This window comes from Vipera berus (assembly GCF_964194415.1).
Source record: "Vipera berus genome assembly, chromosome: 1".
Taxonomy (NCBI): domain Eukaryota; kingdom Metazoa; phylum Chordata; class Lepidosauria; order Squamata; family Viperidae; genus Vipera; species Vipera berus.
This window is the reverse complement of record NC_138202.1, coordinates 208,319,676-208,338,114: the sequence shown is the minus strand read 5'-3', so window position 1 is coordinate 208,338,114 and position 18,439 is coordinate 208,319,676. Positions and strand designations below refer to the sequence as shown.

General features: G+C 38.8%; 1 protein-coding gene across 1 annotated transcript in view; it reads right to left on the bottom strand.

Annotated features, from left to right (window-relative positions):
- ATP7B (ATPase copper transporting beta) overlaps nucleotides 1-16,021 on the bottom strand; it is a gene marked incomplete at its 5' end in the record, with an annotated part of 38,604 nt that extends 22,583 nt beyond the window's left edge. Inside the window, 10 exons of the mRNA XM_081344216.1 lie at nucleotides 2,524-2,615; nucleotides 4,999-5,232; nucleotides 5,414-5,588; nucleotides 6,170-6,246; nucleotides 9,246-9,407; nucleotides 10,205-10,335; nucleotides 10,610-10,852; nucleotides 12,182-13,403; nucleotides 15,541-15,592; nucleotides 15,951-16,021. Coding sequence (XP_081200342.1) covers nucleotides 2,524-2,615; nucleotides 4,999-5,232; nucleotides 5,414-5,588; nucleotides 6,170-6,246; nucleotides 9,246-9,407; nucleotides 10,205-10,335; nucleotides 10,610-10,852; nucleotides 12,182-13,403; nucleotides 15,541-15,592; nucleotides 15,951-16,021 — 2,459 coding nt within the window. The remainder of the gene's footprint in view (nucleotides 1-2,523; nucleotides 2,616-4,998; nucleotides 5,233-5,413; nucleotides 5,589-6,169; nucleotides 6,247-9,245; nucleotides 9,408-10,204; nucleotides 10,336-10,609; nucleotides 10,853-12,181; nucleotides 13,404-15,540; nucleotides 15,593-15,950) is intronic.
- Between the last annotated feature and the right edge of the window lie 2,418 nt (nucleotides 16,022-18,439).

The following is an 18,439-nucleotide window of genomic DNA, read 5'->3' as shown; positions in this document are numbered from 1 at the left end:
AACATATTTTTAATTGTGGTTAAAAAGAGTAAGAAATTTAGGAAATATATATTAGCTTAGGAGGGATATATATTTTAAGTAGTATGTTATTTTTTATGTTTCTTTATTCTTGCTCTCCTTTTCTTTTTTTCATTGTTTTAACTATTCCTTAAGAAATGTAAAAGTGTGAGATGGTTCATGTGGAAAAATAGAGTTAAATTTTTAAATGTAATTAATTTTTGAGAAAATCTTAACCGCTAAGAATACCTAGAATTTGGTGGGAGAAACAAATTAAAATAAGGACTGTAACAGAATCTATGATAAGGCAACCAGAATGATTGGATAGAAAAGAAATATTATATTGATGTGATTATTAGTTTTAGGAATATTGGGAAAAATATATATTTAATTGTTATCTATCAAAACAATAAGAATTGTATTAACTCAATGTTTGCAAAAGAGGATATTTTGGGAAAAGAGGAAATCAACTAAAATCATTATGTGGATTATGGATTATAGAAATCAATTGTTAATGGTTGTTTTACAAATGTAACCCAGACAAAACACTGTTCATCAATTATTAAGTGATTTATATTTTTTTAAAAATCAATAAAATATATTACAAAAAAGAGAAAATCTTTCTAAATGTGTAAGATCTAAATTCATTCAGGAATTTACACATATCACATTAGAAAATAAAGGGATTATTTACATATACATGTATTTGTGAAGCAATATGGTGGTTGGGTAGTCAAAATAACAAATAACAAGTTGTAAATAGTTCAGGTTACATCAACAGGGATTCCCTCTCTGATTCCCTCAAGTATCACATAGTCAAAATAGTCAAGTTAATACACTTCTAGTTGTAACCTAGTCAATTAACAAAATTTTCAATATATTTTCACTAATACATATCAATATCCTGTTTTTAAATTTTTTCTAATTAATTAAAAAATCAATAAAACTTGTATATATAAAAAATAAAATAAAGGGATTAATATTTGGCCCACTAAATAAGAATTATTACCCAAGGTCTGATTTTGTGGCTTGTCAAAACCCAGTAATTGTTCTTTTCAAATCCCCTATTGCAGTTTTTTCCCCAAACTTTGCCATTTTAAGATGTATAGATTTAGATTCCAGAAGTCTCCAGCCAGCATTCCCCAGTTCATGCATCTTAAAGTTGCCAGCTTTGAAAAAGACTGCCTTACTATACAGGCAGTTCTCGGCTTATGACCGTTCATTCAGTGACCATTCTTAAATACTATAGTGCTGGAAAAGGGGACATATGATCCCCTCCCAAAGTTCGAACTTTGGGAGCGGGGGTCAAATTATTGCAGCGACCCCTAACACACAAAAATTCAGGTTCTTCACAGAGTACCCACAGGCTAGGAAGCCTCAGCCAGCTAAGACCCCTAGCATGTAGAAACCCATTGTGGGCAAGAGACTAGGCCTACTCTCTCAGAAGGCTTGGGCCTTCCCACCTCCCCATCACTCTTCTAAAGTTTGGGCCTTCTCCACACCCCATACTCTCACAGAAGGTTTGGGCCTTCTTCCTGATTACCTGCACGAGTCTGCTTACCTTCCCTTTTCATGCAGCTGCTGGCAAGCGTGCCCAGCCAATGCAAGGTGCAGCTATTGTAGAAAGCTAGCTAATGTTTCCAAAGACTAGAAAGAGACCCAGAAACATCGCAAGACAAGCACCAGCCTTCAGCCAGGACAAGCCTTCCAGAAGTGGTGGGGAGAGTTGAAGATCCACACACTAGAGGAGGCTTAATGACTGCAGTGACTTACAGACCTTGTGGGCTCATTGTGGTAGTAAGCTGAGGATTACCTGTTTCCAAACCAATTGTAGTTAGGGAGTTTGCCTCCCAAAGGAGGAAAAAAATTGCTTTAGACTTTTTCTTGTCAATGAAAGGTAAGGGAATGATTAATTTCAAAGGAGAGTTATGCAGGCCCAATTCCATTTAGTTATTTAATCTACATATAGCAGTTCCTAACAGATGGATCAGGCACAACAGGACTATTTAAAACACAGTGTGCCCTCAAAATCAATTGCGTCCACTAACCATGCATTTACGGCCATCGCTTCCTTATTACAAGTAGTCCTCGACTTATGACCACAATTGAGCCTAGAATTTCTGTTGCTAAGTGAAACATTTGTTAAGAGTTTTGCTCCATTTTACAACTTTTCTTGCCACAATTGTTAAGTGAACCTCTGCAGTTGTTAACTTAGTAACACGGTTGCTAAGTGAATTTGGCTTCCCCATTGACTTTGCTGATCAGAAGGTCACAAAAGGTGATCACAAGACCCCAGGCACGGCAACCGTCATAAATATGAGTCAGTTAAATTTTGTTCTTGTGATGATAGGGATGCTGCAGTGGTCATAAGTATGAGAAACGGTCGTAAGCCACTTTTTTCAGTGCTGTTTTAACTTTGAACATTTACTTGTTGTAAATCGAGGATTATCTGTACTTTTCAAAGTTACTAAAAGAACTGAAAATATTGTTGCATAAAAAAGTGAAACGTTTGTACCAACAGCGTACCTGATTATGCAATTGTCAGGTCCAAGTGTCACTATAACAGCTTCTGTAGCTTGAAGAGAAATTAATTTAGCAAGCGCTTCTGATGTTTTACTCTGAAATAGAGACAGATGTGTATAGGTACTCTTCACAACGTACTTGTGCTGCTTCGTTTAATTTCACGTGATGTATTCTAAATATTGATATACACGCCACTGTTACTAATGTAAGAGCAGGGTGGAATAGCTGCTATCCTAAAGAGAAAGCCGCGATGCTTGAGAATTCCATTCTACCAGTTATGCACTGCACGGAAGAATTAATATTTTAGAGAATGCAAGTCAAAGGACCATTGTATTTTGGAATATGCAAACAATCAGCAACTCTGGGAAGCTACTTTTTCTAGCAAACCTTTCACCGCTATTACTAGATCCCTGTATTAGAATTTAATTGGTATGCTCTTTTTTCCTTAACTGCCCATCTCTCACATCCTTTATAAACCACTGCTGCTTTTTTCCATAGTATAATAGAGCACATAGACTTATTCCCATGCAGTCCCAAAGCACATTAAATCACTTCACCAAGTTTGTACTTTTGTGTGCAATCAAAATATGCCTTGTGAAAAAAATAAGAAAAGAGAACAGTTGAATCCTTTCACCACCATGCTAGTGCACTTGAGAAATACACTGAAATTATATATATTTTTCACTATTATTCCAGAGACCCTCATAAGGGAATTCATATGATATTGTATCTTCACATGCTTACATCCTGACAGGTAGTTTGAACTGAAATGGTTCAGCCAAGTCAAAATAACAAGTGAACTTCATGGTCACTAGAAGATTAAATCCAACTCAGCTGCTCAACAGACAGACTCAGATCAATATTACTCTGAGTAACTGAAAGATTAGGCAAACAAACTCTGGTGCTCTGAATGCCAATTTCTTTTCAAAACTAAGATGCAGCAGCAGGCTCCTAAGGCAAGGGACTTCTTGCTAGTGGAGGCTGCTGGTAGAAAGTTTCTCCTAGGGAAGCTCACTTGTCATTTATATTAAATGATACCATTTCAGTACACTGCAAAGAGTGTTCTATCCCAGTGGTTCTCAGCCTGGGATCCACAGACCCCTCAGGGGCCATGATGTCCTCTCAGGAGGTCTGCAAAGACTTGAAAAAATGTTATATAATTTAAATCTTGAGTTAAGTCTTGGGCAGGGGTAGGCAACCTCGGCTCTCTTATGACTCATGGACTTCAACTCCCAGAATTTTATGAATACCTTAGCTGACTCAGGAATTCTGGGAGTTGGAGTCCATGAGTCATAAAAGAGCCGAGGTTGCCTACCCCAGGTCTTGGGGGTCCATGGCCATGAACTGTGGCCACAAAAGGTATTTAAAGGGGGTCTGTGGTAAAGAAAAGGTGGAAGACCACTGATCTATACCGTTTATTATTGCCAGTTATACTGGCTTGTATATTTCCATCTCTGATTGCTTTTACATAAGTCTTCTGAATGTTTCCGTTCTACTGTCATTTTAACAATTGTAAGCTAAGCCGAATATTTTAAGGACATGGTGCAAGTTTCTAAAAACCTGCATAAAGCCACATTTGTTTGAGATTTACAGGGGAAGTTGCAGGGGATATGCTGATGGTAGAAATGGGTGGAGTCCAGTTTTATTCATTTATTTCATTTGTTGCAGTCAAAAGGCCAGCACTAAGAAGACCTATATACATTCAATCCTTAAAGAATAAAATGAAAAGTAGAAATTAAAAGAATTAAAGTTAAGGCATTAATAAGCCATTGCCAAGCCACATTTAACACTGAGCAGGCATTACTTCCAAAGATGGCAAATTGTGGCCTTTTGACTGCAACAAATGAAATGAATGAATAAAACTGGACTTGTAGATATGGTGTACATTGTCGACCAGAAGATAATGTCTCTTATCTAAAGGTATATGAACATTGACAATGTGGTCATTTAGCAGGTCATTGTATGACCAGACCTAATTTCATATCACTTTTACCATTGTCATTAAGCAGATCACTGCTGACTGTCAACTCTGCAAATGAGCCTGGCTGCAGCCATTTTTCCCCCTCATTTGAGGTTGCCACACGGAATGGAGGGAGGGGGCTTGCCCAGGTGCTGTGATAGCCAAAGCCACCAGGTGTCCCATGGGAACCAAGGTCATCTGTTGCTCCTGCGACCAGGAACTGGGCGTTGTATAAGAAAGCCCGCCAATTTCATTTAATGGGGAACGTACTCACTTACATAGTTTTGGGGGTGGGAACTTTATGCTTTGTAACTGGGGAATTGTTAGGGGGTATTCAGACTTGGTTTCACTTCTGATCGTGCTGATACTTTGTAACCAATAAACATGTTCTTTGAGGAATTTGCATGCCTCAGAGTTCTGTTGTATTTGTCTCTGTCTGTCGGAACCATGTCACTGTCATTAAGAAAATCATGTGGTTGCTAAGTAAATCTGGCCTTTAGCTCTCAAGAAATACCAACCTTTGCTATGTGTTCTAGCCATCTCCCAAGAGCTATGAATACAAACAGCATTGGTGGGGTGTCAAAAAATGTGACGGGACTCTGTTCAGCCTTTTCAATAACTGCAACGATCAAAATGGTACATGAATAGACGTAAGCAGTTGATGTGGCCATTACTATCAGGACATCCATATTGGCCATTTTATGCTTTAATGACTTGTAGGCTTGGACATAGAAGTACCATCCACCCAGGAACTGTAAGGAAGGAAGAGACAGAGAGAGAGAGAGAGAGAGAGAGAGAAAGAGAGAGAGAGAGAGAGAGAGAAGAAGAGCAGTTAGCTTTCCACCATGTTCTGTCTAGATGTCTCAATAGAACTATTTAAAGATGTATATAACGGGAGGTGGTAAAAACAGAGGACTTAAAGAACATCCATACCTGAACCAAAGTGCAAAGTACAAAGAAGAGAAGGTTAAGAATAGACAGCCCAGGAATCAAGTTTTGCTCCAGCACCATCGATTCATGATGGTCATCCATGGGTAATAACATATAAACCATTAAGACCAAAACTGGAATACCAAACACCAGGCTGCATAAAAATGATTTCTTCCATCTGCAAAGGCAGAAAGACACTGTTAGAAGGTGAAGTTTCCCTGGCAACCTGATTGACGAAAGCATATTACTGTATACCACGTTTACTCACTCCTATGGATATCAGTCATCAGGCTTGGTACAAATCAGCCCTGAATGTGTATATTTTATTATGGCACGTGTGTGTAGAGCTACAATATTTGGCCTGCAGCAATCTGGGAGATCATTAGATGAAAAAAAAAAGTCATCTGGGTTTTTGCAACCTAGCTATGATAGCCCATACAATGCACAGAAGTGGGAAACAAAGGAAATCAAGACTCTGTAGTAAAAGGCACAGTGTATATAGGTTGGCCAATTAGATTAGAAACCATTTTTAGTTTACAAATTATTCATGAAAAATGAGCTGTCTTCATTTCTCTTCCCCTCCAGTAATTCCATCAATGAGTTGGCAACAAAGAACCCCTCAATCTATAACATTTCAATGATGTGTGGGTATTGCAGGGAGAAGAAAAGGTGTTTTTCAGTGGGCAGACAGCTAATGGGAGAGGAATATCCCTGGAGCATTTGTTTATAAAATATTCTTTGGTTGGCAGATATACTCACTGTTGGATCTCCTGTTTGTGATCCAAGTTATGATCTTTTGGATCTCTTTTAGCCAAAGATGCTTGAAAACCAATTCCCTTTATAACAAAAAGCAAAAGAAAGATGATCAAAGGCCTGGAGACTAAAACATACGAAGAACGGCTGCAGGACTCGGGTTTGGCTAGTCTAAAGAAAAGAAGAAATAGGGGAGACATGATAGCAGTGTACCAATATCTGAGGGGCTGCCACAAGGCAGAGGGGGCCAGGTTGTTCACCAAAGCACCAGAGGGAAGGGCGAGAAACAATGGTTGGAAACTGATCAAAGAGAGAAGCAACCTGGAACTAAGGAAAAACTTCCTGACAGTGAGGACAATCAACAGTGGAACAGCTTGCCTCCAGAAATCACGGGCGCTCCATCACTGGAGATTTTTAAGAAGAGACTAGACATTCACCAGTCTGAGACGGTATAGGAGGTTCTCCTGCTTGAGCAGGGGGCTGGACTAGAAGACCTCCAAGGTCCCTTCCACCTATTCTATTCTATTCTATTCTGTTCTGTTCTGTTCGGTTCTGTTGTTCTATTCTATTCTATTCTATTCTATTCTATTCTATTCTATTCTATTCTATTCTATTCTATTCTATTCTATTCTATTCTATTATTCTATTCTATTCTATTCTACCCTTACAAATATAAATACAAAGGATTATTAGAAGATTACGTTACACAATGGTTTCTTTATTAATTACCACAGCTACTTTTGTAATGAGAGGTAAAAAAAAATAGGTAAACACATTTTTTACTCATGGTGAACACCACTCAATGTCCAAATGCTGCAGGCTTGCCAATTAGGAATTTGGAAACTGCAGCCCAATAAGATAATCCTTAATTTATGACAATTGAATCCTGAATTTAGGTTATAAGTCGGTGAGAAACCCATGTGACTGCCTTGCTCAATGTCTGCAGTCCAGGCTCTCCCTATTGCATCGTTAAGTAACCGTGCAGGTTGTTAAGCAGACAGAGTGAAAGAACTGCCTACGGGGGGGGGGGCAGGCAGCTCCCCTCCATGTGCTGAAGGGAACTACAGTGTAGGGCCGCTAGAGCAAAGAAATTCAGATCTTTGTGATCTGAACTTTTTTTCTCCAGCCCAGAAACTTTTTCTCCCTGCTGGAGAAACTCTGCGGAGCAGGATGAAATTAATCCTTCAGGAAATGCTTTTGCTCTCAAAGAGGCTGGGTGAAGAAGTTCATTTGTGAAGGAACTTTTTCACCCAGTCTCCCTGAGAGCAAAAACCCTGCTTGCAAAAGAGATTCTGCCCTGCTCAGGGAAAATCAGTCCATCAGGCAGTGTTTTTTTGCTCTCAAAGAGGCTGAGTGAAAGAGTCCCTTCAACAGTGGCTATCTGAAAAAGCTGACAGGGAAGATTCCACATAGTGTTCACATGATCTTGGGGCGTTTGGCAACCCACTATAAGTGCAAACAAGTTGCCAAGTGCCAGGATTACAACCATGTGACTGTGGGGGGAGGGCAGGGTGCTGCAACAGCTCTAGGCTATAGGTTGTAAGTCCCTTCATTCAGTGCCATCATAATATTGAACAGTTGCTAATGAGTGGTTGTTAGGTGATGACTACCTGTGTATCTGGCAGATGCTGGGTTAGGGAAGGCTACCTTAATGATTTGCAACTTTATAAAAAAAATGCAAAACAGCACAAAAGTTGCCAGTGGTCTTCTAAGAGCCTTGGTGGAGCAGTGGGCTAATGCCTCCTTAAGTAACACCAGCTGCCTGCAATTAGTGCAGGTTCGCATCCCACCAGGCTCAAGGTTGACTCAGCCTTCCATCCTTCCGAGGTAGGTAAAATGAGGACCCAGATTGTTGGGGGCAATTAAGCTGACTTTGTAATAATGCCGCTTGAGGGGGGCCCTAATAAGGAGGCATATACATAGAATGAAGGCTACTGCTAAGCTTGTAAGCCGCCCTGAGTCTTTGGAGAAGGGCGGGATATAAATGGGATTAAAATAAAATAAAAAAATAATATCAATCATTCATCTAGGCCAGGTCTGGGGAACGATGGCCCCTTTATGGTTGGCTCAGGAATTCTGGGAGTTGAAGTCCACGAATCATAAAAGAGCCAAGGTTGCCATCACTGAATGACAGATGACCATTTCCCATGAAATCTGGCATTTTGCTAAGCGCAGTAGGACTTGAAAGTCACTACCAGAACTTGGACTATCAGAGGGATCAAAGAGGTGGTGTCTGGTAGCAAGCATGTGATTTTTCAGATTTGAGTGGGCAAATTGCAGGGTTATAGGATAGCCAGAGGCACTGTCAAACAGTAGGAGGACTCTGGAAGCAAAGTCCACAAAGTGACATACAGTCAGAGAAAAACACTGTCATTTTCTTACACTCTCCCACATACTGAAAGCTGTCTTTCATTTTTCCTTTTCAGGGCTTATGGGTTCTGTGCTTGGTACAGGAGAGTGGACTTGATCTCGCAGCCTCTGTAAGCACTGCTGCTCACCAGAAAAATGAAGAAATCCTTAAGCTGTCTTGGAACTTGGCAATCTAGGCAATCCAGTTGAGATTTACCACCTTGTCAGATCCCTGGAGACCAGTCATAGCTCCTTAGGTGATGAGTAGCTGTCTGTTTGGCAGATGCCAGGTTAGGGAGCACTACCTTATTGATTTGCAACTCGCTAAAAAGTGCAAAACAGCACAAAAGTTGCCAGTGATCTTCTAATATCAATCATTCGTCTGGGCCAGGGGTCTGCAACCTTGACAACTTTAAGACTTGGGGATTCAGCTCCCAGAATTCCACAAGTCTTAAAGTTGCCAAGGTTGCAGACCCCTGATTTCTAGGCAATCCAACTGAGATTTTCCACCTTTCTCAGGCCTCTGGAGGCCAGTTGTAGCTGCTTGCAGCAGCCTTCCCTAAACATTTTCCTGAGGGCAGACTTCAACTTCCAGAATTCTCAGCAATGGCTACACTGCATTGGTATTCTGAGCATAAAACTTTGGAATGTGCCTGAATTGGGGGAAGATTAAATATAATGTTAACATTAATTACCATCATGGCCCTCCGAAATGTTTGCTTCAATGGCTTACCTGAACAATTTTTATAATGTCTCGAGGACCAATCACTTCAGGATCATAACGAACACGGGCTTTTGAAGTGGCTAGGACTACAGATGCATAGAGAATGCCAGGTGTTTCAGTAAGCTTGGATTCAATGCTATGAACACATGAACTACAAGTCATCCCTAGAATCTAAGCAAAGTTTCAGTTAGTTCTCAGCACAAGAATTTGCTCTGGGCTGTCAGATCAACCATTGCTCCATTGTATCTACATCTCCCATGTTAAGCGAAAAAGTGTGGTATCAGTGTGGTATTTTACACCACCTCCTGCAGTTCCAGATCAAGAGGGCATCTAGAGAGGACAGGAAATGAAAGGGAAATACAGCCAATGAGAATCCCAAAGATAAACCAGCTTTCCCCATTCTAGTGTTTTCCAGATATGCTGAATCTCATCCCATGCTAGCTGGGAGATGGACTGGCAACGGGGATTCTCAACTGTTATATTTGCCCTTCATAAGCAACTTTGCAACAATTCTTACATTGCAAACTACGTGCATTCCCTTGGTCAATCTTTTTTTCTTGGAAACATCTCAGATGCTCACATTTCTCAGCAATAGATGGAAAAATGTAGAATTGTATGTATGTATGCTCTTCGGCTTTGAAACGGAGATGAGCACCGGCCCCTAGAGTCGGAAACGACTAGCACACATGTGCGGGGGAACCTTTACCCTTACCTTTACCTTTTATGCAAATCTATCCAATTGGCATTATATGTTTTAGAACTTGACAGTCAAACAAAATTAAAAATACAAACACAGATGTAAAGAAAACCATAGGTGTACAAAAATTTTTTACTAATTGCAAACAATTGCCAATTGTTTAACCTGCATTTAAATTTATTTAAATTTATTCCTTGTTGAATATTCTTATCTGTATTTTTCTGTTTAGAATCAATATGAAGCTTTTAAGAGTTTGTATTACGATGCTCACCTTAAGATCTATGTTGCCGTCTGTCCCAGCATAATCTTGTAAGACTGAAGCTTTAAAACCCAATTTCTCAATCAGCTGGATTATTTCAAGAGGCTGAATTTTATCTGGCTTATATATTACCTCCACTTTCCCTGCCATCAAGGCAACAAGCACAGAGACTATTCCTGTAAAAACAAAGCTGCATCAGACATATACATTCTTTCCTGAGTCACACCTAACAGTTGCAGCACTCAATCCAGCCTTAAAGTGTGAACTACCAGCTACCATTTTAAGTAGCCTGATAAGAAAGTAGATCTTTCTCAAATGGTTTGCAAGCTAAATCTAAATAATTATCAATGTCTGAAAGCCACTGTTTCAAAGGAGAACCCAAATAACATAAAGAAAAATGTGTCGTGCTATTTTTACCATCTTCTTTTTGTAAATTCTTCTCAATGCTTGAAACACACGATGCACAAGTCATGCCTGTTACAAGCAGGAAACATTTTTCAGTGTCTCTTTTACTGGAGAATTCTGGAAAGTTAGTGCGCAACTTCTTTTTTGGCAAAAATACATCTTCAGATGACAGTTCTGGGACTTTGTTTGTCAAGGAAACAGAGGTTATCTCACTCAGCTCTATACCTCCATCAGTAAGTTTTCCAGTTACTGCATCTAAAATAAGAACAGCATCGCATAAATACATGGAGCAGAAGAAACATTACATAGTTAATCATTTATCCCAAAAAGTATTTTAGGATTCTTTTCGAAGCATTGCCTTCCTTCCTGGCAGTACAATATTTCTGAAGTTAAATGAAGAATTTTAAACAAATATGTGTTGGAATGCCAATCCCAGAGGGATTTTAATTTTCAAAAGATGTAAGATATGGAAACACGACCAAGAGGTTTTGAACTATTTAAAATGGACGCCGCATTCGTTCTGAGTTGAAGACCACATTCAGTCAATGATAATTGATTGAGGGTTTTAGGGTGGACAGAGCAAGCCAGCTGAGGAGAAGAACATCCACTGCTTCTGAAACCCTCCCTTTTCCTGTTCTTGAAAGCTTCTTCCCTTCCTTTTCCAAAAGATAAGATTCTTATGAGACATGTGATCTCTGGCAAAACAAATTATGCCAGTTAGGCCTCGTTAGTATTTTGATGGAAGACCACCGAAGAATATTAGGATTGTACGGTAAGCAGGAAATTCGGTTCTTAAAAAGGCCATGGCAAACCTCTTCCATGTGAGGGAAAAGGAAAACTCAGGGTTAGGGTTAGAGTCCATGAAGTCGCCAGAAGTAAAGCTTAATCTAAATATGTTTTTCCCCCCCCCAAACTTTTTGTTATGTTAAAAGACAACAAGTTACAAGGATCTTATCCTGCACAGCAGCCCAGAATGTTATAATTCTGAAATAACTCTCTCGTTTATGGATATGGCAAAGGAAGTCTGTGCTGGACATAGTTTTTTGCTTCCTACACACGGCATAGCTTTCTACAAAGTTTGGTGGGCTTAAAAACAGCAAGCACAAAAATTAGCTTCTAACTATTTCTGAAGGAATGGAGAATTAGTTTCTATTTATTTACAGATTATCCAAACATCCTTTCTGTCTTTCAAGGGCAGATCTATCCCTGCAGCTAAAAGAGAGACAACTTTAATTAATTATCTTCATGGATGGAACTCATGTGTTCCATATTAATAGAAAGCTATAACCACAGCTTCTAAATAAATATATGGAGCTCAAGACAGCAATATTTCTCTTCATTAAGTATCTAATTCTTAAATACCATGGCCCGCCCAGTATTTAAGTATTAAAACCCTGTATTTTAGCAGTGTACAGAATCACGCACACATTTAGGACCTAACAGCTCCAATCCTAGGCTAGGGCTTCTAAATTTTAACCTAATCAGAAGCAGCTCAAAATGACTAGATATTTAAAATTCATCAGTTGACACAAGAGTTTTAATGCATCTCGATTCAATAGCAGAAAAGACTGCATCGTACAATACCTGTTAGAACAAAAGCATCAAATCCCATGTCTTCTACAGCAGCTCGTATCTCTTCAGAGTTAGTTATAACGGAATTGTAAGATACAACTGCAGTACCTTCAGTTAAAGATACAGAGATGTTTGTCACCCCTTTCTTTTGGGATATGGAGCCTTTAATAGAATTTACACAAGAATTGCAGGTCATTCCATCAATTCTAAGGAGAGCTGTATTGCATCCATTTGCCTCCTGTTCTTGGGAAAGGTGACTGAAAGAAGGTATAGAAGAGGCAGCATTTGAGATAATTAATCCATTTTGGCCTTCCATTCCACAAGAAAAAACTAGGTTAACGTTCCCAGGGGTAATGGCTTGGATGGATTGCTGCAATGAAGATGGAGTGATGAGTTTTGGGTCGAACCACACAGTAATCTTTTTTTCTTCCTGAGATACCCTGGTACCCTGTACTCCAGTCATCTCTGAAATCAAAACTTCCATATCGTTTACACAAGATTGGTCATGCGTTCCTTCGATTTCTACTACTGTAACACATGTACTGGATCCCATTTTGTCCCCAGTATTTCTGTCACCATTATGTTCACTGGACATTTTTACGTTTATTGGCTGTAAGCGTTCAACATTAATGAAACCTAGTTCCAATGGGTTATGCTTATGCTTTATGGTGCATTCATACCCCAGGCTGTCTATGCTATTCTTTAGTTCTTCAGGCTTAATAATAAAGGGCTGGTAAACAATGATAGCTTCTTGGTTGTTGAGGGTCACTTTGATTTTCTTCACCCCATGTAATTTCCCAATATTTTCTTCAATAGCACGGACACAAGACTGACAGGTCATGCCTTCAATTTTCATCTTAATAACAGCTTCACTGGACCATTGGCCTGAAGACTGGGCTGCCTGTACAACATTGGCATCAAATCCCAGTTTTTCAATTTCCTGGCAGATTTGCTGATAGCTTATTTCCAGTTCCAAATATTTTACTGTTACTTGGCTTTGCTCAAGACATCCTTTGACATTCACAATTCCTGATAGCTTGGAAATTTTGTCCTCTATGGATTGGATGCATTCTTGGCAAGTGATACCCGAAAGATCAATGGTAGTTGTGTTTATTTGAGAAGGAAGAGAAGGTGAATGATCCAAATCGTCCTCAAAGCTAAGATTGGTAAAAGCCAGCTTCTGCTTCATTGCCAAGGCTGATATGTGGCTAGGGGAAAAGTGCTGAGGCACAGCCTGAAATGAAAGAAAATTTAAACCAAACAATAATTCTGCTGTTTTAATATATGGGGTGAAGTAATGACAATCTTTTTGTGTAAGCTTGCTACTTAATTCATTAGGAATACTATCTTTAGGCATTTCTAAAGCCAACAGTTGTGAATGTGCCATTCGCAGTCTTTAAAAACAATATATTTCTGTGCTCACATAGAATTGCTTAATTGAGAGAACATATATTTTCTTCCAAAAGTCAAGCAAGAGGAGTGCCCCTTAGCAAGAGCAGGGGACACTGAGATCAAAATACAATTTTCTAATCATTTTGTTTACACATGTCCCAATACCGTACTTGTGGGGGGAGGGGGGTAAAGGACTTTTAGAATTAACATTTAGCAGGCAGTAACAAGATTCTTCAATCTGTGTATATATATATATATATATATATATATATATATATATATATATATATATATATATATATATATATATATATATATATATATATATATGTGTGTGTGTGTGTGTGTGTGTGTGTGTGTGTGTGTGTGTGTGTGTGTATGTATGATCAAAATATTATGAAATTCTATGTTACTTACACTCTATCTACCTACCTACCTATCTATCTATCTAATTTCATAAAACTAAGATTCAGCATTTTCTGTTAGAATTTGGGTTTCTCAGCTGTGCTGAAAATTCATATTTATATGTTAAATACATGTCTTTAGTCAGGTATTTCAGTGTTAAGCTTGCAGTCCAAACATGGTACCTGATTCATGTCTTGCACTGAGGTGCAGTTTTGTTTCTTATCCCAGCCTCAGTTGCCTGATTTACAAATTATGCTAAAGCATAAACAAGGATTAATAAACATAAATTTACCAAACATGTTAAAATACACTCAACTATTCAATAACTAGGACCGAACTCCTATGAAATTGGAGTGCCACACTGAATTAGACAGCCACATCTCTCAGTTCAAAGTATATTCTATACTTCTACTGTAAATACAGTACAAAATCCTGAGCTTCTACTGGCTGAAAAACTGATGCTCAAAATACAGTCTTCGGCACAGTTTGATTATGTTAGGCTTACTCCCATATTTTCTTGTTTAGTGAGCCAATGTTTTAAGGCAGGGGTCCCTGGGCCATGGACCAGCACCGGCCCACGGCATGCCAGAAACTGGTCCATGCAAACAAGCAAAGCCCCATCTGCAGGATGCAAGCAGTACATGAAATCACACCCCCTCTGGTCCGCAGAAAAACCTCCCTCCACGGAACTGGTCCCTGGTGCCCAAAAGGTTGGGGATCTCTGTTTTAAAGAGGAAAACCCAAACTTAAAAAGCCACATTGACCCAGGATACTGTGAGAAAAATGGGGTGAGGTGGGGAGATCCAATAAGTACAGGTAGTCCTCGACTTACAACAATTCATTTAGTGGTCATTTGAAGTTACAACAGCACCCAAAAAAGTGAGTTATGACCATTTTTCACCCTTACGTTCATTGCAGTATTTGCAAGATCACGTGAGCAAAATTCAGACACTTGGCAACTGACTCATATTTATGACGATGGCTGTGTCCCCGGGTTATGTGATCACCTTTTGCAACCTTCTTACAAGCAAAGTCAATGGAGAAGCCAGATTCACTTAACAATCATGTTACTGATTTAAACACTGCAGTGTTTCACTTAACTATGTCAAGAAAGTCAAAAAATGGGGCAAAACTCACTTAACAAATGCCTCATTTAGCAATGGTCATAAGTCAAGTACTACCTGTATTCTGCCCTAGATCTCTTGGAATCTGTCACAACAAAAAAAGTTTTCTCCTCAAGACAGGCTAACAAGACCAACAAACAAAACCCCAATTTATTTTGTAAACTGATTTTTTTTTCTATTATCAGGATCTTTCAAATTAATTTCTTTAAAACGAGTGACAGGAAAGACGTAAACCTAAGTGTAAAGTGATAAAACTAGGTACAGGTGAGTATTATGTATGATCCAGGCTTCTAAGAAAACTCTTAACATTAACCTACATATCTACAGCTGCTTACACTGCTGCAGTTTATTGAACTGAGAATTACTGCTAATATCAATTTCCAATAATCAGCTTATCTGTAATTACAATCTGTCTCCCTTTCCAAGCAATTACTATTACGAAAACCTTACATGCAGTCCATAATTTGATACCCTGTAGTAGTCTAATTGCTGGCTGATGCAGCTGCGGAAATGTTTTCTCCAGCAAGAAAAAGAGGAACTTTTTTTTTATTCTGGAGAGAAAAAGAGATGCTACTGGGACATATTATAATGTTACAACCATAAGATTCCAAAATCCTGCATAAACTGCTGCTAAACTGAATGTTTCAAGAGAGACCGCTGCATTCTCTCTGTATGAACACAGCTTACATTCATACCACAGTTCGTAACTCCAGTAAGTTCCATGAGGCTTCCTTCAAGGATATAGATATTGTACTTCAGCTTGAATTTCCCACAAAAAAAAACCCTCCAAACACACAGCTCAAACCACAACTAATGTCCAGGTAAGTTAATTTGAATCCCTCCAGCCCCTGTACACTCACCTGTCTGTCACTGCTGTCCAGTGTTCCTGGCAAGTCCCTGGAGAAAATGTTTTTCTCTTTTGGAAATGCATCGTTAGTTCTCACAAGAGCTCCTTGCCTGCAACGCTCATTATCTTGCAACATACACATATTTTTAGAAGACTGCCTTTTACAAAAATTAACCAGAGTAACATTTTTGTGGTTCAGAATTGCAACTGAGGACTGGTTTGTTCTCAGAGACATTCTTCTTTTCTCCTTTGCTTTGTTAACCTCCTTATGGTACTGACCGTCAAATGAAAAAGTGCTGGTTGCTTCATTTGGTATTGCAAAAATTCCTCCTCCCCTGCCCTCCCTACTCTCTGGATGGTCAGATTGGTTCATTACATGAACCTTTAGCCTTCTCCCATATCCATAGATTATGTCTCTGCTGTGCGTGGTTACAAATAGGTTTAATTTTTTTCCCCACCCTTTGTCTGCCTCATACTTATTGAATAATGGCATTTAATACGGTTAATCTTTGTACATAGCTCTCCGGTGTCCTCAGCCAAGGCTGCCTTTCACAAGCTTGTCAAATATGGCCTGGGTGAGGCAATCCTATGTATAATTAACTCTACCAGCCAAACTTTCTTTCATCTTCAATCAAAAGCATGTTCAAAACAGTGAGAATCCAGATTTAAAGAGATCAGTTTTTAAACATGAAAAGGGTACGATATGTATTGAAGTTTCGCTATATGACAGACAGAAAATGCAAGCTGTGGGATGAAAAGTGATCAGTCCAACTAACAAATGCAGAAGGAATGAAAATATCAAGCAAAGGTACTTTATGGATTATATTTATCTAATAAAAAGGGTCTGAGTAAATGTTGTCTAGTTTTTCTTTCTTGCTGCATGTTACTCCTATCTCACTGACGTGACTTCTGAAGTCTCAGATCATGAATCTGTGGCAGTTTATTCTCCATATAGAATTCTGGTTCACATTGTGTTTACTAAATGAATCAGATCAAGCTTGCTATTATTTCAAAATTCAGTTGATGTTTGCAAATCTCAGAACATGAATTTGCGGCAGTTTATTCTCTATGTAGAATTCCATTACACATAGTTCACTAAAAGAATCAAATCAAGCTTGCTATTATTTCAAAATTCAATTTGATGTTCGCTTTCAGCAAACTCTTCTGAATTTGCATATGCTAATTAGAACACTACTGCCAGGCATCAAGCTCCCTAAAATTTTATCAAAACAAGCTTTCTTTGTCCATGCCACAACTTCGGCAAGGTTTCATTATACTTTTTTTTAGGAAAGCTGCAAGATAACTTTCCAGGAGATTCTTAACAATTTTCAAACACATTACTAAAGTATTCCCCCCAATTTTCCAGTCACAAAGCAGCTCTCTGCAGCAGTTTGGATTTCTTTTGAAATAAAACTATGGCAGATTTATTGGCATGTTGCACAATAATGTTTGCAGCTATTTGCATATTCATAAGGCAAATATTGATGCAGGTACATGCAGTAGAAGCAGGGAACCTGTGGACCTGCCAACGTTACTGAACTATGTTTCCAGCATACTTCATCATTTGCCATACTGGTTGGGGATGCTGAACTCGTATTTCATTAAACATCAAAAAGGCCATGCATTCTCTGCTCATCTCAAATGCTGCACAGTTCAATCCAAATTCGTCAAAATATCTCTATCCTCTCCCCCAGCATACTTATCTAAAGTTTTGTGATAATATTCTTCCCTGGTGTTCCTAAATCTGCAGTTTTTCCTCAGATCAGAGCATCCTGAGGTAGAATAAAGAAGACCTTCCCTTGTTTTTGAGGTCTCCCTTTTGATTCATATTTCAGTTTAAAGGAAGAGTTTTTCCACATAATCACAGAAAAGTCCTTACAAAACTGTAGCACGTATACAGCTAGCCTGATCTGGAAGGAGCAAATACGCCCCCTTTTCATAATCTTTTGGATCCTCTCACAACAAAAGCTTCTTAAAAGACACTAAACAAAAGGAATGTAATTTGAACTTCAGACCAAAATAAAACTGAAGAATGGGAAAAGATGTTTAATAAGAGAATATAGATCAGATGTGTTTATCCATTAAAGCAGCTTATTCTCTAAAAACAGGATGCCTCTTCTATAATTATTAAGGTAAGACACCTGTTTAGGCAGTATAATTCTGGCTCTGTCATTAGGCTTATCATATCCAGGCAGCAAAAATCCCCCCTATATTTTTGCAAATAACTCAACAAGGCAAACATACCTAATACTCTCTCCTCCTCCTATTTTCCCTACGAGTGAAGTGGATTGAGCTGAGAGAGAGTGATTGGCCCAAATCAGCCATTTGGCTTTCATGCCTAAAATGGGACTAGAACTCATGGTCTCTTGATTTCTATCTTAGTGCCTTAGACCAAACTGGCTGCTAATCCTATTTCAAATAGGAGAAGGAATCATCTTATTTTAGATTAAAGCATTATTTGTTGGCTTAGATTCAGAGAAATGATGGTTCCTATTGCCTAAG